The 22704-nt window shown below is 42.8% G+C and overlaps 2 protein-coding genes across 3 annotated transcripts; both read right to left on the bottom strand.

Moving 5' to 3' along the window:
* Nucleotides 1-2027: 2027 nt before the first annotated feature.
* Nucleotides 2028-7997, bottom strand: LOC135529430 (zinc finger protein 436-like). Its single transcript, XM_064958181.1, has 2 exons — nucleotides 7208-7997; nucleotides 2028-5117 (listed from the first exon to the last, which is right to left on the bottom strand). The coding sequence occupies exons 1-2, from the start codon at nucleotides 7599-7601 to the stop codon at nucleotides 4396-4398; spliced, it is 1116 nt and encodes a 371-aa protein (XP_064814253.1). The 5' UTR covers nucleotides 7602-7997; the 3' UTR covers nucleotides 2028-4395.
* Nucleotides 7998-12607: 4610 nt separating this feature from the next.
* LOC135529423 (zinc finger protein 596-like) lies at nucleotides 12608-21557 on the bottom strand. Of its 2 annotated transcripts, XM_064958175.1 has the most exons (4): nucleotides 20978-21557; nucleotides 20275-20519; nucleotides 19761-19920; nucleotides 12608-13745 (listed from the first exon to the last, which is right to left on the bottom strand). In XM_064958175.1, the coding sequence occupies exons 1-4, from the start codon at nucleotides 21315-21317 to the stop codon at nucleotides 12928-12930; spliced, it is 1563 nt and encodes a 520-aa protein (XP_064814247.1). In that variant the 5' UTR covers nucleotides 21318-21557; the 3' UTR covers nucleotides 12608-12927. The 2 variants fall into 2 exon arrangements, with proteins under 2 accessions (XP_064814247.1, XP_064814248.1); XM_064958176.1 differs by lacking the exon at nucleotides 12608-13745 and having other exon boundaries at nucleotides 19612-19920.
* Nucleotides 21558-22704: the final 1147 nt, after the last annotated feature.

Here is a 22704-nt window from a genome sequence, read left to right as displayed (position 1 = left end):
ATATAAACTCAGCAAAAAAAAACATCCTCTCACTGTGAACTGTGTTCATTTTCAGCAAAATTAGCGTGTAAATATTTGTATGAACATAACAAGATTCAACAACTGAGACATAAACTGAACAAGTTCCACAGACATGTGACTAACATAAATGGAATAATGTGTCCCTGAACAAAGGGGGGGTCCAAATAAAAAGTAACAGTCAGTATCTGGTGTGGCCACCAGCTGCATTATGTACTGCAGTGCATCTCCTCCTCATGGACTGCACCAGATTTGCCAGTTCTTGCTGTGAGATGTTACCCCACTCTCCCACCAAGGAACCTGCAAGTTCCCGGACATTTCTGGGGGAATGACCCTAGCCCTCACCCTCCGATCCAAGAGAAGCCTGCAATGACAACAAGCTCAGTCCGATGATGCTGTGACACACCACCCCAGACCATGAATGACCCTCCACCTAGATCCCGCTCCAGAGTACAGGCCTCAGTGTAACTCTCATTCCTTCGACAATAAACACAAATCTGACCATCACGTCTGGTGAGACAAAAACACGACTTGTCAGTGAAGAGCACTTTTGCCAATCCTGTCTGGTCCAGCGACGGTGGGTTTGTGCCCAGAGGCGACGTTGTTGCCAGTGATGTCTAGTGAGGACCTGCCTTACAACAGGCCAACAAGCCCTCAGTCCAGCCTCTCTCAGCCTATTGCGGACAGTCTGAGAACTGATGGAGGGATTGTAAATTCCTGGTGTAACTCGGGCAGTTGTTGTTGCCATCCTGTATCTGTCCCGCAGGTGTGATGTTCGGATGTGCCGATCCTGTGCAGGTGTTGTTACACATGGTCTGCCACTGTGAGGACGATCAGCTGTCCGTCCTGTCTCCCTGTAGCGCTGTCTTAGACGTCACACAGTACAGACATTTATTTGCCCTGACCATATCTGCAGTCCTCATGTGTCCTTTCAGCATGCCTAAGGCACGTTCAAGCAGATGAGCAGGGACCCTGGGCATCTTTATTTTGGTGTTTTTCAGAGTCAGTAGAAAGGCCTCTTTAGTGTCCTAAGTTTTCATAACTGTGACCTTAATTGCCTACCATCTGTAAGCTGTTGGTGTCTTACCGGCCGTTCCACAGGTGCATGTTCATTAATTGTTTATGGTTCATTGAACAAGCATGGGAAACAGTGTTTAAACCCTTTACAATAAAGATCTGTAAAGTTATTTGATTTTTACAAATTATCTTTGAAATACAGGGTCCTGAAAAAGGGACGTTTCTTTTTTTGCTGAGTTTAGATGTCTATAATGAACAGACTAGGTCTGTTCCCACATGGTGTAACAACACAGTAAAGTTGTACAGTACCAGTCAAAAGTTTGGACACACCTACTCATTCCAGGGTTTTTATTTATTTTTACTATTTTCTACATTTTAGAATAATAGTGAAGACATCAAAACTATGAAATCACACATAAGGAATCATGTGGTAACCAAAAAAGTGCTAAACAAATCAAAATATATTTTATATTCTTCAAACCCTTCGCCTTGACGACAGCTTTTGCACACTCTTACAGGGAGCAAATGTGTAAAAACCCACTCCTCAGACTGTACTGGACTGTCCCCTCTTGCGCCAAGGAGAATTGCTAGCTTTGCGGTGGCGCTGACTGGTAAAACGATTCAGGAGGGTGGTCACGTGTGCTATCAAGACAGAGAAGTCCTGGGTTTGATCCTCGGTGTGAACCAAATCAGGACGAAGTGGTGTGCTACTCGCTACGCAACGACCATTACATTTACACATTTCACTTCACACGTCCACAAATTTACTGAATGAAAAAAAAAGACTAAATTCAACTAATCAAGAAATGCAAATGATATGAATCTATTGAATACTTTACGTTAAATATCCAAATCAAATTATATGAATCTATTGAATACTTTACGTAAAATATCCAAATCAAATGATATGAATCTATTGAATACTTTACGTAAAATATCCAAATCAAATGATATGAATCTTTTGAATACTTTACGTTAAATATCCAAATCAGATAACAAGCAATATGAGGGTTTGTACATGTATCAGATCAAAGGTAATAATTAAATACATTCTGAATTGAGCTAAAAAAAAATAAAAAAAATAGGCAATTTTTTTTGTGACAAGCTAATATACACTGAGTATACAAAACATTAAGAACACCTGCTCTTAGGCGTTCACCTGCTTTCCAGGTGAGTCCAGGTGAAAGCTTTGATCCCGTATTGAGCTCACCAATATACACAGGCAGTTAGGAAAGCTAAGGCTAGCTTTTTCAAACAGAAATGTGCATCCTGTAGTACAAACTCAAAAAGTTCTGGGACACTGTAAAGTCCATGGAGAATAAGAGCACCTTCTCCCAGCTGCCCACTGCTCTGAGGCTAGGAAACACTGTCACTACCGATAAAATCCACAATAATCAGGAATTTCAAGAAGCATTTTTCTACGGATGGCCTGCATTCCACCTGGCTACCCCTACCCTGGTCAGCCCTGCACTCCCCACAGCAACTCGCCCAAGCCTTCCCCATTTCCTCCTTCTCCCAAATCCGTTCAGCTGATGTTCTGAAAGAGCTGCAAAATCTGGAAAACCTACGAATCAGCTGGGCTAGACAATCTGGATCCTCTAATTTCTAAAATGATCTGCCGAAATTGTTGCAACCGCTATTACTAGCCTATTCAACCTCTCATATCGTCTGAGATTCCCAAAGATTGGAAAGCTGCCGCAGTCATCCCCCACTTCAAAGGGGGAGACACTCTAGACCCAAACTGCTACAGACCTATATCTATTCTACCCTGCCTATCTAAGGACGTCGAAAGCCAAGTTAACAAATAGATTACCGACCACTTCGAATCTCACCATACCTTCTCCGCTATGCAATCTGGTTTCAGAGCTGGTCATGGGTGAACCTCAGCCACGCTCAAGGTCCTAAACAATATCATAACCGCAATCGATGAGACATTACTGTGCAGCCCTATTCATCGACCTGGCTAAGGCTTCGACTCTGTCAATCACAACATTCTTATTGGCAGACTCAACAGCCTTGGTTTCTCAAATGATTGCCAACCGTTTTGTCACCAAAGCCCCATATACTACCCACCACTGCGACCTGTATGCTCTCGTTGGCTAGCCCTCGCTTCATACTCATCGCCAAACCCACTGGCTCCAGGTCATCTACAAGTCTCTGCTAGATAAAGCCAATTCTTCCTTTGGCCGCCTCTCCTTCCAGTTCTCTGCTGCGAGTGACTGGAACGAACTGCAAAAATCTCTGAAGCTGGAGACTCTTACCTCCCTCACTAGCTTTAAGCACCAGCTGTCAGAGAAGCTCACAGATCACTGCACCTGTCGGTAGCTCATATGTAAATAGCCCATCCAACTACCTCATCCCCACACTGTATTTATTTTTTTTTTTTATCTTGCTCCTTTGCACCCCAGTATCTCTACTCGCACATTCATCTTCTGCACACCCTACCATTCCAGTGTTTAATTGCTATATTGTAATTACTTTGCCACCATGGCCTATTTATTGCCTTACCTCCCTTATCCTACCTCATTTGCACACACTGTATACAGATTTGTCTACTGTGTTATTGATTGTATGTTTGTTTATTCCATGTGTAACTCTGTGTTGTTGTATGTGCCGAACTGCTGTGCTTTATCTTGGCCAGGTCCCAGTTGTAAATGAGAACTTGTTCTCAACTGGCCTACCTGGTTAAATAAAGGTGGGGGAAACAATGTGTTCTATGTGTTGTGTGTGTTCTATGTGTTCTGTGTGTTATATGTGTTCTGTGTGTTATATGTGTTCTGTGTGTTCTGTGTGTTATATGTGTTGTGTGTTCTATGTGTTCTGTTACCTGGTTAAATAAAGGTGGGGGAAAAAATGTGTTCTATGTGTTCTGTGTGTTATATGTGTTCTGTTACCTGGTTAAATAAAGGTGAAATTAAAAAAATAAAAGCGTGTTAAATCCACTTCAATTAGTTGAGATGATATGGAGGAGACAGGTTAACGACAACATTTTAAACCTGGATTGTGTGTACGCTCCATTCAGAGGGTGAATGGGCAAGACAAAAGATGTAATTGCCTATAGTCGTAGGTGCCAGGCTGGGTTTTTCAAGCTCAACAGTATCCCATGTGTATCAAGAATGGTTCACAACCCAACGGACATCCAGCCAACTTCACACAACTATGGGAAGCATTGGAGTCAACATAGGCCAGCATCATAGAAGGCTTTCAACATCGTGTAGTCCATGCCCCGATGAACGGAGGCTGTTCTGAGGGCTAAATGGGGGGAGGGTGGAACTCTCTATTGGGAAGGTGATACTAATGTTTGGTGTACTCAGTGTACAATATGATTTCATGTGGCTTGAAGAAGAAACACATTCTAAGTCAAAAACACAAGTCGGAACACAGCCTCTCTATTCTCTCATGTGATTTCAGGTCCTCTGCCCGGGAAAATGTCTTTCCGCAATGAGAGCAGTGGTATGTCTTCTCCTCCTCCTCCTTCCCCTCCTGTGTATTTGCATGTTTATCTCGATGTATTCTCACATGCCATTTCAGGTTCTTTGAACCAGTAAATCTCTTTCCACACTGGGAGCACTGGAAGGGCTTTTCTCCAGTGTGTATTCTCTCATGTGATTTCAGGTTCCCTAACTGGTTATAAGTCATTCCACATTGGGAGCATTGGTACGGCTTCTCTCCGGAGTGTATTCTCTTGTGTGTTTTCAGGTACCCTAACGTAGTAAATCTCTTTCCACACTGAGAGCATTGGCAGGTCTTCCTCACTGCTGTATGTATTTCTTCATGCTTATTGAGGTACCGTAACCAGGTAAAACTCTTTCCACACTTGGAACATTTAAAAGGCCTTTCTGCAGTGTGTGTCCTCTCATGCTGTTTCAGGTTCCCTAACATGGTAAATCTCTTTCCACACTGGGAGCATGGGTAGGGCTTCTCCCCTGTGTGCGTTCTCTTATGGTGTCTAAGGTGCCCTAACCACCAAAAACTCTTTCCACAGTGGGAGCAGTGATGTTTTCTTGCTGGTTTGGGCGTCTCTGAGTCTGGTGCCACTGAAGAACTCTTCCCGCTGTCAGAATGAGAATCTGGTCTCTCTCCTGCCAAAGACAAACAGAGTATTTAGCTAAATACTAAACAGAGACCTGAATGAAACCTCCACATGGTAAAACGGTCTTCCTATGAGGTTTAATCTAGACTAGATCTGTCAATAAAATACAGAGTGTGTAGTTAAACAGAAACCCGAATGAAACCTCCACATGATAAAACTATCTTCATATGAGGTTTAATCTAGACTAGATCTCTCAATAAAATACAGAGTGTGTAGTTAAACAGAAACCCGAATGAAACCTCCACATGATAAAACTGTCTTCATATGAGGTTTAATCCAGACTGGTAATTACCTGAGGCCAGTTTTCATTTATTTTATTTTTTACTTGGTGGCCAATACAATACAAATAATAATACCACTCTGGAACCTTGCTTTCATAGAGACAGGTTTTTAGCTGATTGACCTTCTGTTCTAGGACCCATGTTTTAGTACTTAGAAATGAAACTATTGTGAACCGAAAACATTCATATATTGAAATTGTTACACGATTTGTCATTTGGAAGACAACTCTTATCCAGAACAATTAGGGGTTAAGTACCTTGCTCAAGGGCACATTCACATATTTTTCACCTAGTTGGCTCGGGGATTCGAACCAGCAACCTTTCGGTTACTAGCCCAATGCTCTTAACTTGAAGCGAATGATGGACTCTGTCCAGGACTCTATATTTAATGCTCCACTCCATCCACAGCGACTGATGGACAAGACACTGTCCAGGACTCTATATTTAATGCTCCACTCCATCCACAGCGACTGATGGACAAGACTCTGTCCAGGACTCTATATTTAATGTTCCACTCCATCCACAGCGACTGATGGACAAGACTCTGTCCAGGACTCTATATTTAATGCTCCACTCCATCCACAGCGACTGATGGACAAGACTCTGTCCAGGACTCTATATTTAATGTTCCACTCCATCCACAGCGACTGATGGACAAGACTCTGTCCAGGACTCTATATTTAATGCTCCACATCATCCACAGCGACCGATGGACAAGACTCTGTCCAGGACTCTCCATGTATCAAACCCATTTTTTTGGTGGCCCCTACTCTTTGCATCTTTAACCATCGCTACAGTACCATCAATACTTTAAAACTAATTATTTGAAGTTTTTCTATACATGTTAATATTTGTATCTACTTTTTAAAGTAAATACCTGCAGTCAACTTGCGCAATGCGTTAGAGGAGATAGAACAGATCGCGTATCTCATGTCACATTATTTGACATTATGAATCTTTAGCGTCGTTCCCCAGAACAGTTGAGCCGGTCACATTATTTGACATTATGAATCTTTAGCGTAGTTCCCCAGAACAGTTGAGCCGGTCACATTATTTGACATTATGAATCTTTAGCGTAGTTCCTCAGAACAGTTGAGCCGGTCACATTATTTGACATTATGAATCTTTAGCGTAGTTCCCCTGAACAGTTGAGCCGGTCACATTATTTTATATTCTGAATCTTTAGCGTAGTTCCCCAGAACAGTTGAGCCGGTCACATTATTTGACATTATGAATCTTTAGCGTCGTTCCCCAGAACAGTTGAGCCGGTCACATTATTTTATATTCTGAATCTTTAGCGTAGTTCCTCAGAACAGTTGAGCCGGTCAGGTGTTTGTTTGTAAATACCAAGGGAGAAAGCGGGGGCTGGTGAATCCAGCTGTGTATTGCCAGGGGTCCCGTTTTATATATAGAATGATCAGGGACGTGCAAATATAGTGCAACACATTTGGCGGAAAAAATTGCTTAATTTCTATCAGATGACAAAAGAAGTTCAATGCTATTTGGCTGGCAGCCACACAAGTAAATGAGCCTACACCTGCATTGCTTGCTTTTTGGGGTTTTAGGCTGGGTTTCTGTACAGCACTTTGAGATATCAGCTGATGTACGAAGGGCTATATAAATACATTTGATTTAATAGATTAAACAACAGGGTCGTTCCAGATGAATGAAGTGAGAACCAGTTGAATAGACTAAACAGCTGGGTCGTTCAGTGGAATGCCTGCCCCTTTAAAACTATACTTTGATTCCATAACTGCAGACAAGAGTTTATGCCCCTGTTTTTTGAGATCGTACTTACTGGTGTCAATCAGATCTTCAGTCTCCTCTTCCACTCTAAAAGGTTCTTCCTCTCCTTTCACTAGAACATCCTCTTCTTTCAATGTAATAGCCTCCTCCTCTTCCTCCTTTATTATTTTGAAATCTTCTTCCTCCTCTTCTTCTTTCAATGTGACTTCCTCCTCCTCCCTGAACACTGCATCCTCTTCTTCCTCTCCTTTCACTCTAATATCCTCCTCTTCTTCACTTTCCTCTCCTTTCACTCTAATATCCTCCTCTTCTTCACCTTCCTCTTCTTTCACTCTAATATCCTCCTCTTCTTCTTCTTTTACGATAATGTTCAGCCCCAGAGCTTCTTTCTCCGTCCAGCAGACATCCTCTTCTTTAGAAGTGGGGGAGTAGTTTAGTGAGCTCATGGTCGGGGACGTTAACTAGGTAGATAGAATTAACCTTAGGTTAGTTGCTAATGCTAACTTAGCAAGCCACCTACCCGACAAAACAACGTAACAGCTTCCTCTTCCTTCTCCTCTTTCACGGGAGCTTCTTTCTCCGTCCAGCAGACCTCCTCTTTAGAAGGTGGGGAGTAAATTACTGAGCTCATGGTCGGCGATGTTAGCTCGCTCGATAGCATTGGCTGTTTAGCATTAGCTAAAATAGCTAGCTAACTATGTGAAATAAAACAGGTTAACACGTAGACATGTGCGTGTGTTTAAAAAACAAACAGTGTCTAATATACACAGAACGTGTCTCGAATTCGACTACGTCTAGCAAGTTGCCCAAATCCACCCTTACCAGGCTTGTTGTGAACCAAAGAAGCGTACCGTCCGTCCACTGGTTTATACGTCACACAGCATCCCTCCACATAAAATACACACGTCGCCATCTGCTGACTGGAGTGGGTGATGCGGCTGAGGTAAAAAAACAAAACACCAAAGAATACAGAGATTCGATCCATTTCTAATAAGCAAATATGCTTTCCAAACATGCCAGAAGGCAATCTAAAACAATGTAGTTAGAAGCTCTGGTTCGGCGCTATCAACTAGTGTCGGTGATGAACTGGTAGTCTCTTCTTCAAATCACAAGCAGTTTCCTTTACACACTTTGCCATCCACTGGGAATATATTACATATTGTTGTATTAGGTTTTCACCCAAATAAATTCAATTCAATTCAAAGCTGAGTGACGTCGAGGCATAAATGTTAAGTCCAGTGTACATTTATGAATGTATCTGCAACATACAGTATGTCATATCATATTACCTTGGTCTACCTTTATAAATGTTAGGTCCAGTGTTTTTCAGCAGCAGATACTGGGAGACTAGTCAGGATCGAGGCAAAGATGATACCTAGGTCAAAGGTCACATCTGGAGGAAACCCTGGCGCCATCCCTATGGGGAAGCATGGTGGTGGCAGCATTATGCTGTGGGGTGGTCATCAGCAGCAGGTACTGGGAGACTAGTCAGGATCGAGGCAAAGATGATACCTAGGTCAAAGGTCACATCTGGAGGAAACCCTGGCACCATCCCTATGGGGAAGCATGGTGGTGGCAGCATTATGCTGTGGGGTGGTCATCAGCAGCAGGTACTGGGAGACTAGTCAGGATCGAGGCAAAGATGATACCTAGGTCAAAGGTCACATCTGGAGGAAACCCTGGCACCATCCCTATGGGGAAGCATGGTGGTGGCAGCATTATGCTGTGGGGTGGTCATCAGCAGCAGGTACTGGGAGACTAGTCAGGATCGAGGCAAAGATGAACGGAGAGATCCTTGATGAAAACCTGCTCCAGAGAGCTCAGGACCTCAGACTGCGCCACACCCACAATAACATCTGCTAAACACGTGTATGTGACCAATTACATTTGGTTTGATTTTAAAGTGCTGAGTAAAGGGTCTGAATACTCATGTAAATGTAATAAATTAGCAAACATTTCCAAAAACCTGTTTTTGCTATGTCATTATGATATGGAGTGTAGATTGATGAGGGGAAAAAAAAAACAATTTAATACATATTTGAATAAGGCTATAACGTAACAAAATGTGGAAAGGTCAAAGGGTCTGACTACTTTCCGAAGGCCCTGTATTTAACATTATTAATGTGACCAGTGATTCCATGTCCATGTAAATAGATAGGGCAGCAGCCTCTAAGGTGCAGGGTGGAGGAACCGGGTGGTTGCCGGCCAGTATATGTATGTATACAACATGTCTCCGATCCATTGGCCTAAATAGCGCCCTATCAAACCAATATGTGCTTTGATGTATGACGCTACGTACCAAAAACAGGACGGGTCAAAGGAAAATGGACAATATGGAATGAAGGCTTCCTACTGTTCGGTAGTTTCACTCCGTGGACTAAATTGTCATGACAATCAGTGTTTTCGAGTTTGTATTTGTACATTTTGGACGAGCTGATCCTAGCGGAGTAGAAGGTATGTTTTTTCTTTTTTTTTGCGAACAGGTTCAAGATAAAACTACTTATGAACTTGGGGAATGGATCTTCCTGTCAGCTCCTATTGTTCCCCAGCCTCTCTTTCCTCGTCCTCCTGGGTTTTGGTCCTGATCCTGTAACCTCCTACCCGAGCCTGCCTGCCGTCCTGTACCTTCGCCTTACCCTGGATTTCCGACCCCTGCCTGCCTTGACCTGTCTTTGCCTGCCCCTGTTGTTACAGTCTGCATCGGGGTCTTACCTTGATTCCCGATAAAGCCGGTTATAGTTTGTAAGTGATAGTGCACCCGCTGCTTATGCAAGCCTGTTCTAGGGAGGCTTGTAAGTGTTTATGTCGCACATGGCTAGTGGAACACCGACAGACAATGCCGAACCATCAATCCATGGTGGAGTCACCCTTACCAAAAGGTATTGCAGTAAGAGTGTATTATAACTGCAGTATGCAGAAAATAATGCATCAAAAATAACACCGTGGAACGTAATTACTGCAGTTTCCAAACTGCAACCTCTGTTTGTCAGGGCAGAACCACATATTTAATTTGTGCTGAAATCCAAATGAAGGAATAGTTATCTTGCAAACTCAGCAGGCAGGTGTGAAGTAGGCATCTCTATTTTATTACATTATTACTTGTCATTAATGTGATCTTTGGTGTGCTTTATCAATGCACAAGCACCTTTTTCACCAATCCTATCGATAAAATAGTTACTTATTTATACTAAAGTTTTACTGTGTGTGAAAACATGTAATGTGATCAGTATTTTTATATTTAAAAAATTAACACAGTTTTATTTATTAAATATTTATATCAGTCTTCCTCAAATTAAATGGGACAATGACGCAATCTTTGCGAGAGGGAGGAAATTCGATTTTCATTCGTCCTCAAGTCGCAGCTCAGACACCCGATTCAGGATAAGTGGAGTTAGTCTTGAGTTAGCCTGCCCCAGACCAGGTTAGTCCTGAGTTAGCCTGCCCCAGACCAGGTTAGTCTTGAGTTAGCCTGCCCCAGAACAGGTTAGTTCTGAGTTAGCCTGCCCCAGACCAGGTTAGTCCTGAGTTAGCCTGCCCCAGACCAGGTTAGTCCTGAGTTAGCCTGCCCCAGACCAGGTTAGTCCTGAGTTAGCCTGCACCAGACCAGGTTAGTCCTGAGTTATCCTGCCCCAGACCAGGTTAGTCCTGAGTTAGCCTGCCCCAGACCAGGTTAGTCCTGAGTTAGCCTGCCCCAGACCAGGTTAGTCCTGAGTTAGCCTGCCCCAGAGTTAGCCTGCCCCAGACCAGGTTAGTCCTGAGTTAGCCTGCCACAGACCAGGTTAGTCCTGAGTTAGCCTGCCACAGACCAGGTTAGTCCTGAGTTAGCCTGCCCCAGACCAGGTTAGTCCTGAGTTAGCCTGCCCCAGACCAGGTTAGTCCTGAGTTAGCCTGCCCCAGACCAGGTTAGTCCTGAGTTAGCCTGCCCCAGACCAGGTTAGTCCTGAGTTAGCCTGCCCCAGACCAGGTTAGTCCTGAGTTAGCCTGCCACAGACCAGGTTAGTCCTGAGTTAGCCTGCCACAGACCAGGTTAGTCCTGAGTTAGCCTGCCACAGACCAGGTTAGTCCTGAGTTAGCCTGCCCCAGACCAGGTGAGATCTGAAGGATTCCTTACAATAGAAATGTACCTGGCTTAAAGGTGAGCCACATTCGTGTGACTGGTTATCTCGAGTTGAACTCAGAGTTAACCACTAAATTACCTCGCTAACTCCTCAAACCTAATTCATAGTATCGGGTTCAGGACTAATAACGCCAATATAACTGCATGTTTTACAGAATAATTTTTTATTTATATTTTTATCGATTGAGATATAGCTTATATGATGTCTAGCTACTTCTGAAGCACATGCTGTGCCCGAGAAACGAGTTGATTAAACATACCAAGAATATTGAGACAAATCAGTAATTTGTGTAATATTAGGTTTTTACACGATGTAAAAGCAACATTTCCTATTGAGATGCGGAACATAGAACACGGTCTCTTTCAGAACGTTTGTGACGACCAAGAGATCTGTCAGTCATACATTGCTATGATCTCCTGAAGAAGCTTTCCGGTTTCCAACCTTTCTGTGCCCCCAAATGTTTGAATGTACCAATAAAGTTAACAGGTTGTTATCTACCTGGCTAATGTGGTAACAAACATGACTGAACAACCAACATGTAAAAGAAAATTATTTACAGCCCGCGAGGAGTTTTAGAACAGCAAGCGACGTGGTTTATGAATGGAAAATGCGCCCCCCCAATACGTGACAGGAATTGTAAAAAATCCTGTTTGGTTTAGAAATTAGCAGTTTTCGCTGTAGTAATGGTGCTAGCACGACGCTAATGAATCTGTACTCAGAAAACAACAGCACAGCGAAGCTTTATCATTACAAAAAGCATTTATCTGGGTGATATTTTTTTATAGGCGCACTGGTGCTCCTGAATTAAAATTCCAGGTCGCACAGGACGATATTAAGGAGCATGTGCGACTGAAACGGGGGGTGGGGGTATTTATTGTCTCATCTAGGGTGGTGGAACGCCAGGACCTGTCCTGTTTTCCTCTAGGCAGACTTAGACCTGAGTGATATACAACAACTGCAGAGAGTTAGAGTTCGCCAGCTACCTTTTATTATTTTGAAAAGGGACGCTATAAATGGGCATGGTCTGAAAAACGCATATCTAAATTGAGATTTTTGAATGAACCAGAAAATCCATAGTTATTTCTGGTTCTTTATCAAAGTTAGATGGCTAGCCCTTATTGATCCTGCCTTGCAGTACACCCTCTCAATATTAACATGTACAGTATGAATAAATACTGTTGGAATTAGATTCGTACGTTTTTCTCAGTCTGTACATTTGTTTATTTTTTTCACACACACATACACAATACAAACACAAGAGAAAATATATCACATGTAACTAGATAGCACTTGATTAACACACAGAGAAAATACACAAAGACAGAGTTCTAAAAAGTTATAATTTATTTAAAAAGCATTACAACTGACCTACTCTATATTGAAACAGATATACTCACTCTATGTCCAATTCATGTTAAAAAAACATTGAGTTCACTTTGTACAATTTGATTTCGTGTGGCATAAACAGTCAGTCAAAAATGAGACAAGTGTTGGAGCACTGTATGTGTTAATTCATTAATGAACTGATGTATTATTGTTAAATATCTCTTTCCACACTGGGAGCAGTGGTAAGGCATTTCTCCTAGTGGTCTTTCAGGTTCCTTAACTAGTTAAATATCTTTCCAATATATATTTCTCTGCAATGTGGATTATTTCAAGGCTTCTCTGCGGAGTGTGTCAACTCATGTTTTTTCAGGTATCTTGACTGTGTGAAACTCTTTCCACACTGGGAACAGGGGTGAGGCTTCTCTTTTATGTGTGTCCACTCATGTGTTTTCAGGCCCCATAACTGGATAAAACTCTTTCCACACAGAGAGCAGTGGAAATGCTTCTCTCCTTTGTGTAATATCATATGTTTTGTCAGGCCCCCTAACTGAGTAAAACTCTTCCCACACAGGGAGCAGTGGAAGGGCTTTTCTCCTGTGTGAATTCTCTCATGTGCTTTCAGGTGCCCCAAACGGGTAAAACGCTTTCCACAATGTGAGCAGTGGAAGGGCTTTTCTCCTCTGTGCATGCTCTCATGTCCTTTCAGGCTTCCTAAATGGGTAAAACGCTTTCCACAAAGTGAGCAGTGGAAGGGCTTTTCTCCTGTGTGCATTCTCTCATGTTCTTTCAGGCTCCCTAATTGGGTAAAACTCTTTCCACAATCGGAGCAGCGGAAAGGCTTCTCTCCTCTGTGCCTTCTCTCATCCATTTGCAGGTGCCATAACCGGGTAAAACTCTTTCCACATTGGGAGCAGTGGAAAGGCTTTTCTCCTGTGTGTATCATCTCATGTCGTTTCAGGCTAAATAACCTGGTAAAACTCTTTCCACACTGGGAGCAGTGGTAAGTCTCCTCTCCTGCGTGTATTCCTTCATGCCTTTTCAAGGACCCTAACCGGGTAAAACTCTTTCCACACTGGGAGCAGTGGTGTCGTCTTACTGGTTTGGATGTCTCTGGCTCTGGTTCCTCTGAGTCTGGTCTTTCACCTGCTAAAGAAAAACAGTATGTGTATTTAACAGAGAGACCTGAATGAAACCTCCACATGAAACAACTGTCTTCCTATGAGGTTGAATCCTAACCACATCCCTCAATAACCTGAGGCCAGTTTTCAAACAATACTTACATTTTAAAAAGTCTTATAGCAGAGCACTATAATCATAGAAATGGAGGACTACAGTATTTACATCAATGTCATAGGCTGCATTTGATCCATTGTTATGAATGTTTTGTTGGTGGCCCACTCTTTGATGGTAAACACATCTTACATTGTGGCTTTAAACGGATATTGCGAGATTCTGGCAACTCGTGTTAGCGCAATGACTGAAAGTCTACAGGTATGCTAGCAGATGATAGTTAGCATTGTCCTGTGAAACTACCTCTAACTTCCTTCATACTGCACGGCAGTCTATAGGTATGCTAGTGGATGCTAGTTAGAGGTAGTTTCACTAGACAATGCTAACTTCCTTCATACTGCACAGCAGTCTACAGGAAGGCTAGCGGATGCTCTGGATAAGAGCGTCTGCTAAATGACTTAAATGTAATGTAAATGTAATGCTAGTTAGTATTGTCCTGTGAAACTACCTCTAACTTCCTTCATACTGCACGGCAGAGACAGACAAAATGGATTCACGAGTTCATCTGACATTGGGTCCGGTGCCTTCAGAAAGTATTCAAACCCCTTGACTTGTTCCACATGTTGTTGTGTTACAGCCTGAATACAAAATGTATTAAATAAAACATTCTAATTCATCCACACACAGTACCCTGTAATGACATCACAATACCCCGTAATGACATCACAATACCCCATAGTGACATCACAATACCCCATAATGACATCACAATACCCTATAATGACAAAGTGAAAACATGTTTTTAGACATTTTTGCACATGGATTGATAATGAAATACAGAAATATCTAAATTTACATAAGTTTTCCAACCCCCCGAGGCAATACATGTTAAAATCACCTTTGACAGCGATTACATCTGTGAGTTTTTCTGGGTAAGTCTGTCAAGTTGGTTGTTGATCATTGCTAAACAGCCATTTTAAAGTCTTACAACAGATTTTCAATCCGATTTAAGTCAAAACTGTAACAACGCCACTCAGGAAGATTCAATGTAGTCTTGGTAAGCAAGTCCAGTGTAGCTTTTCTGAATGCTGGAAACACTTGGCTACTCGGTTTGTTGTTTTTGATTTTAAAAAACGAAGTTAGATCATAAATACTGGACTTGTTTTTTTGCACGGATTCTGCAAATATTTATTGTTCCGGAATCCTGCTTAATTAAAGGGGAAGTTGACCCACAAACACCTGTGGGTCCTTTATAACACCTGGCTGTATGTCTGGATCCCAGACAGTTTTTAGGTACATTGTTTGAGTATTTAGAGCATAATAATAAATACACAATGAGTAACGATAACATGGCTGTATACACAGGGGTACCAGTACTGAGTTGATGTGTAGGAGTACGAGGTAATAACATGGCTGTATACACAGAGTACCAGTACTGAGTTGATGTGTAGGGGTACTAGGTAGTTGATGTGTAGGGGTACTAGGTAGTTGATGTGTAGGGGTACGGGGTAGTTGATGTGTAGGGGTACGAGATAGTTGATGTGTAGGGGTACGAGGTAGTTGATGTGTAGGGGTACGAGGTAATAACATGGCTGTATACACAGAGTACCAGTACTGAGTTGATGTGTAGGGGTACTAGGTAATAACATGGCTGTATACACAGAGTACCAGTACTGAGTTGATGTGTAGGGGTACTAGGTAATAACATGGCTGTATACACAGAGTACCAGTACTGAGTTGATGTGTAGGGGTACGAGGTAATAACATGGCTGTATACACAGAGTACCAGTACTGAGTTGATGTGTAGGGGTACGAGGTAATAACATGGCTGTATACACAGAGTACCAGTACTGAGTTGATGTGTAGGGGTACGAGGTAATAACATGGCTGTATACACAGAGTACCAGTACTGAGTTGATGTGTAGGGGTAAGAGGTAATAACATGGCTGTATACACAGGGGTACCAGTACTGAGTTGATGTGTAGGGGTAAGAGGTAATAACATGGCTGTATACACAGAGTACCAGTACTGAGTTGATGTGTAGGGGTACGAGGTAGTTGATGTGTAGGGGTACGAGGTAGTTGATGTGTAGGGGTACTAGGTAGTTGATGTGTAGGGGTACTAGGTAGTTGATGTGTAGGGGTAAGAGGTAATAACATGGCTGTATACACAGAGTACCAGTACTGAGTTGATGTGTAGGGGTACTAGGTAGTTGATGTGTAGGGGTACTAGGTAGTTGATGTGTAGGGGTAAGAGGTAATAACATGGCTGTATACACAGAGTACCAGTACTGAGTTGATGTGTAGGGGTACGAGGTAGTTGATGTGTAGGGGTACGAGGTAATAATACTGTATACACAGAGTCCATGGTCTAACTAATGCTGAGTGACACTGTGAATTGCTTAGTAACTGTAATTGTTTTATGTTTAATAATAACATTAAATTGTGAATAAGACAATTTAACTACAATGTTATTTATTGAAAATGTTATTCGTATAGGACGCTATGAGCCTCAGCTTCCTGGAATCCAATGAGGCTGCTGCTGCTGTTGTGGTCGGGGTAGTTAGATATAACTGCTGCCACGTCGTTGGCCTTGACCTAGATGTTCTCCCCTCAACATCCACTCCAGGGTGAGGACCCGTCGTTGGCCTTGACCTAGATGTTCTCCCCTCAACATCCACTCCAGGTTGAGGACCCGTCGTTGGCCTTGACCTAGATGTTCTCCCCTCAGCATCCACTCCAGGGTGAGGACCCGTCGTTGGCCTTGACCTAGATGTTCTCCCCTCAACATCCACTCCAGGGTGAGGACCCGTCGTTGGCCTTGACCTAGATGTTCTCCCCTCAACATCCACTCCAGGGTGAGGACCCGTCGTTGGCCTTGACCTAGATGTTCTCCCCTCAACATCCACTCCAGGGTGAGGACCCGTTGTTGGCCTTGACCTAGATGTTCTCCCCTCAACATCCACTCCAGGGTGAGGACCCGTCGTTGGCCTTGACCTAGATGTTCTCCCCTCAACATCCACTCCAGGGTGAGGACCCGTAGTTGGCCTCAACCTAGATGTTCTCCCCTCAACATCCACTCCAGGGTGAGGACCCATCGTTGGCCTTGACCTAGATGTTCTCCCCTCAGCATCCACTCCAGGGTGAGGACCCGTAGTTGGCCTCAACCTAGATGTTCTCCCCTCAACATCCACTCCAGGGCGAGGACCCGTCGTCAGTGTGATGTTCTACCTCCTCCATTATCAGAATAAACTGGTCCCATTGTCAACAGCAGGGACATTCACTGTCTTTTGGTAGAGGTAGGCATCTCGCTCAACTACACCACCAGTCCCCGTGCATTCTGTGTGGAGTAAAGGTGGTCTAGAGTTTGTTTTCCTCTGGTTGCATATTTAGCATGCTGGTAGAAATTAGGTGAAACTAATTTAAGTTTCCCTGCAGTTCCCTCCCCGGCCACTAGGAGCACCACTTCTGGATGAGCTTTCTCCTGTTTTCTTATGACCTCATACAGTTCGTTGAGTGCAGTCTTAGTTCCAGCATCAGTCTGTGGTGGTAAATAGACATTGTTTTTTTTTTATGTTTTTTTTTTAACTTTTAGCTTTGTCCGAGACAGTTTTAGAATTTTAGCTAACCCTAATTCTAAAACCTAATTCTACTAACCTACCACGTTAATTATCCTAACCTAATTCTACTAACCAACCACGTTAATTATCCTAACCTAATTCTACTAACCAACCACGTTAATTATCCTAACCTTAACCCAATTCTATTAACCTGCCATGTTAATTATCCTAACCTAATTCTACTAACCAACCACGTTAATTATCCTAACCTAATTCTACTAACCAACCACGTTAATTATCCTAACCTTAACCTAATTCTACTAACCTGCTACATTAATTATCCTAACCTTAACCTAATTCTACTGACCTGCTACATTAATTATCCTAACCTTAACCTAATTCTACTAACCTGCCACGTTAATTATCCTAACCTTAACCTAATTCTACTGACCTGCTACATTAATTATCCTAACCTTAACCTAATTCTACTAACCTGCTACATTAATTATCCTAACCTTAACCTAATTCTACTGACCTGCCACGTTAATTATCCTAACCTTAACCTAATTCTACTGACCTGCTACATTAATTATCCTAATTCCTATTTTAAAGTTCCCTGATTTAAAATCAGTATTTCTGTTAATAATTATAATTTTTTTATTAATTCTTATCCACATTGTTACCTTCCCACAAGACAAACTGAAAATATCTCTCACAAACAAGGGAACTAACAAAGAAACTCCCTGGGACAACCAAAACCAAACAGGTGGGGCTGTAGAAACAAACAAGGGAACTAACAAAGAAACTCCCTGGGACAACCAAAACCAAACAGGTGGGGCTGTAGAAACAAACAAGGGAACTAACAAAGAAACTCCCTGGGACAACCAAAACCAAACAGGTGGGGCTGTAGAAACAAACAAGGGAACTAACAAAGAAACTACCTGGGACAACCAAAACCAAACAGGTGGGGCTGTAGAAACAAACAAGGGAACTAACAAAGAAAACTCCCTGGGACAACCAAAACCAAACAGGTGGGGCTGTAGAAACAAACAAGGGAACTAACAAAGAAACTCCCTGGGACAACCAAAACCAAACAGGTGGGGCTGTAGAAACAAACAAGGGAACTAACAAAGAAACTCCCTGGGACAACCAAAACCAAACAGGTGGGGCTGTAGAAACAAACAAGGGAACTAACAAAGAAACTCCCTGGGACAACCAAAACCAAACAGGTGGGGCTGTAGAAACAAACAAGGGAACTAACAAAGAAACTCCCTGGGACAACCAAAACCAAACAGGTGGAGCTGTAGAAACAAACAAGGGGACTAACAAAGAAACTCCCTGGGACAACCAAAACCAAACAGGTGGGGCTGTAGAAACAAACAAGGGAACTAACAAAGAAACTCCCTGGGACAACCAAAACCAAACAGGTGGGGCTGTAGAAACAAACAAGGGAACTAACAAAGAAACTCCCTGGGACAACCAAAACCAAACAGGTGGGGCTGTAGAAGAGGTTCTGAAAGACATCCTTTAAAGTTGACATGCAACTAGGAAATGTGCCCTAAACGATTCCCACCATGGATGCCCACTAAGGAAGCCAAACGAAAAGACAAGCCCACACCAACTTAAGACAGGGAGTCAACAGAAAGCAGAGCTCTAGGAAACAGGGAAGACAGTGGATAAAAGGCTTGTGTTCACAACTTAAACAGGGAGAACCAACAAGTCATTACTCTCTCAACATCTCTCATGCCAACTGATGAACAGCCCAGCAGGTCTTAAATATCACCTGGGGCCGCACAGGTGAAACACCTTCTGACGAGAGATGACAAGCCATTACGGGAGAAACACTTTCTGACTAGCAAGATGACAAGCCAGCACGGGAGAAACGCTTTCTGACTAGCGAGATGACAAGCCAGCACAGGTGAAACACCTTCTGACTAGCGAGATGACAAGCCATTACGGGAGAAACGCTTTCTGACTAGCAAGATGACAAGCCAGCACGGGAGAAACGCTTTCTGACTAGCGAGATGACAAGCCAGCACGGGAGAAACGCTTTCTGACTAGCGAGATGACAAGCCAGTACAGGTGAAACACCTGACTAAAACCATTCAGTGCACAATTACTTTAGCAAAAAGCAACTCGAGTAGTTTCAGAACTAATGAGCTGCTATACAACAGTGAATACACTGACCACAGAACTCATGAGCTGCTATACAACAGTGAATACACTGACCACAGAACTAATGAGCTGCTATACAACAGTGAATACACTGACCACAGAACTAATGAGCTGCTATACAACAGTGAATACACTGACCACAGAACTAATGAGCTGCTTGCTATACAACAGTCTCATCCACACACCACTGTTCTTACTTGAATCTGAATCTCCCTCTTCTTCTCCTCTCACAGTTCCACGCAGACCCGGTGTTTTCCTGCAGTCGACCAGCTGCACAGACACCCTCTTCAGACCCCACAGTAAGGCAACAGTGGGAGAGGCACGACCTGGGGACTCTGGGAGAGGGAAAGACATGTCCTGGAAACCACAAAAATAAACAATCAATTTAGGGTGGGAAACACTCTCCTACCTTGATTCCTCTCATTCTCTGGACCTCCTGCTATACATGTTGTGGAGGAGAAAGTCCAAGAGGAGAAATATCAGATCAGAAACACACCCTCCTTGATTCCTCTCGTTCTCTGGACCTCCTGCTATACATGTTGTGGAGGAGAAAGTCCAATCAGAATCACCTGTATTTGCCAAAAAACATTCACACATCAGTATTTGGATGAACCTCAAATGTTCTCCTCCAATGCATTTATAGGAGGAGGTCCAGGAATTAAGGAAGGAATGTTGAGAACCAGAAACACTTTGTGGCTGGGATGTACTCACACCACTCCCCCTCTGCTCTGGGGTGTGGCTCTCTGGAGCCGACTCCGCCTTCAGCCTGTTGCTAGGAAACCAATCCTTGTCTTTCACGTCCCATTCTTTGTCGCAGTGAATAGCATCGTCATCACCACCAAACTGTCTGGGACTCACAGGTGTCACATTAGATTCTTCCTGTGTCTTTCTGATGTCCTCATTCACTGTAGAGCCCTGGGAGGGCCAGGAAACGGCATATTGCCTCGTTTGTGGATCTGTAAAAGGGAAGAGAGTTTGACAAGAGGTAAAAACAAAGGGGGCAGCTTGCTCTCTCCTCTGACTCCAAACATGTCACTTATCATCCTAGGACCTTCCGTCGGAGAGCAATAGATGAGCGAACTCTGAATACAAACTAAAGGAAAATAAATAAATATACTTTTAAAAAGTAGTATTTTTATACGAGGTCATTAGAATATGCCCAATAATGACAACAACAACAACAACAACAACAACAACAACATGTCTTAATAAGCTGTGATCAAAATCTTAATTTTTTTTTTTTGCTACTTTAAGATTGCACACCAGATATGCATATGGGGTGTATTGAATGTTATAATGGCAGGATTAAATTGGAGTTGATGCTTTAAATCAATGTTTTTTTACTGGTTAAGCTCTTTTCAGTGTACCGACACATATATATATACATATGTATATTTTTTAAGACAATACTCACCAGTGTTAACCGGATCTTCTGTCTCCTCTTCTTTCACCCCAAAAGGTTTCTCTTCTTTCAATGTTATTGACTCCTCCTTCACTCCAAAAGGCTCTTCTTTCAATGTGATAGAGGAAGCCATCTCCTTTTTTATTCTGAAAGCTTCTACCTCCTCTTCCACCGTGACAGCCTCTATCCCTTCCTCCTCTGCCTCTGTTTTAATTCGACAAGCTTCTTCCGTTCCTATCACTGTAATATCCTCCTCTTCTTCTTTAATGACAATGTTCATCCCCATAGCTGCTTTCTCCGTCCAGCAGACCTCCTCTTCATTAGCAGCAGGAGAGTAGCTTTGTGAGCTCATTGTCAGGGATGTTAGCTACCTAGCTACTTAGCATTAGCGACTAGCCTAGTGCTAGGCCCGGTAACACATGTGCAAATTTAGCAAGCAAATCACGTTTAATTGAACTAGTAGATACGTTAAAAGAACTGTGTTTAAATCACCGAGATTCGTGTGGCTACACAAAAATGGCCTACAGAGCTTCAATGTTTGTATTTCATGTTGGCTAACAAGCTACAGAGATGGTTTAGCGGTGTTGTTGAAGACGCGTCCAACACAGTCGGTCGTCACTAGTTACCACAGTCATAAATCCCACCCATTCCCACAATTTATCTTCTTAAAATTAGATTTCAACCTTAACTCTAACCACATTGCTAACCTTATGCCGAACCCTAAATTAAGACCAAAAAGAAATGTTTGTTTTCATTAATCTTTCGATATAGCCAATTGTGACATTGTGGCTGTGGTAACTAGTGGAAACCCGTGTGTCCACTACATTATACGTCACGTGAGAAGCATCACCTGAAAGACTTCGCCATCTGCTGACTGGAGTGGCTAACGCAGTTTCTAAAAAGATTCACCACATCGTTTTTTTTCTTGCAAACAATGTCATTACATATAATTCCAAATAAGGAAATGTGTCTTCCTCTTTTTAAACCTGTTGGACTGTATATGTTGAGGGTTTCCTCAGAGCTATGTGTTCATCTCCCAGGCGCTTGTAAGTTGAAGTCGTTTAACGCTGATTCACATAGAGCTAAGGCACTGAGTTCGAGGTGCTAAAGGAAACTCGACCCCCAAAAAAACATCCGTGTCAGATGGTTTAGACCCTTTTTTCTTAACGTTGCTGCCCCTATCATCACCAAGCCTATCTCTAACCTTTTAAACCTCTCTCTCCTCTCTGGGGAGGTTCCCATTGACTGGAAGGCAGCTACGGTGGGTCCTTTATTTAAAGGGGAGATCAAGCTCATCCTAACTGTTTACAGGCCTATTTTTAATTTTCCCTGTTTGTCAAAAGTGTTGGAACAACTTGTCAATAATCAACTGACTGTCTTTCTTGATGTCTATAGTTACTCTCTGGTATGGAATCTGGTTTCCTCTCAGGTTATGGATGTGTCACTACAACCTTAAAGGTTCTAAATGAGGTCACCATTGCACTTGATTCTAAGCAATGTTGTGCTGCTATTTTTATTGACTTGGCCAAAACTTTTGACACGATAGACCATTCCATTCTACTAAGGAGTATTGGTGTCTCTGAGGGGTCTTTGGTCTGGTTTGCTAACTACCTCTCTCAAAGAGTGCAGTGTATAATGTCAGAAAATCTGCTGTCTCAGCCACTGCCTGTCATCAAGGGAGTACCCCAAGGCTCAATCCTAACCCCCACACTCTTCTCAACTTACATCAACAACATAGC

This window comes from Oncorhynchus masou, unplaced genomic scaffold (genome assembly GCF_036934945.1).
Source record: "Oncorhynchus masou masou isolate Uvic2021 unplaced genomic scaffold, UVic_Omas_1.1 unplaced_scaffold_1164, whole genome shotgun sequence".
Classification (NCBI taxonomy): domain Eukaryota; kingdom Metazoa; phylum Chordata; class Actinopteri; order Salmoniformes; family Salmonidae; genus Oncorhynchus; species Oncorhynchus masou.
This window is presented reverse-complemented; position numbering and strand designations above follow the sequence as displayed.

Excerpts from the sequence above, each read along its gene's own strand:
- LOC135529430 (XM_064958181.1), bottom strand. The coding sequence starts at position 7,601 with ATGAGCTCACTAAACTACTCCCCCACTTCTAAAGAAGAGGATGTCTGC. Across the intron at positions 5,118-7,207 it reads TGAAGATCTGATTGACACCA|GAGAGAGACCAGATTCTCAT; the intron begins GTAAGTACGATC and ends TGTCTTTGGCAG.
- LOC135529423 (XM_064958175.1), bottom strand. The coding sequence starts at position 21,317 with ATGAGCTCACAAAGCTACTCTCCTGCTGCTAATGAAGAGGAGGTCTGC. Across the intron at positions 20,520-20,977 it reads AGAAGATCCGGTTAACACTG|ATCCACAAACGAGGCAATAT; the intron begins GTGAGTATTGTC and ends TCCCTTTTACAG. Across the intron at positions 13,746-19,760 it reads AGAGGGAGATTCAGATTCAA|CAGGTGAAAGACCAGACTCA; the intron begins GTAAGAACAGTG and ends GTTTTTCTTTAG.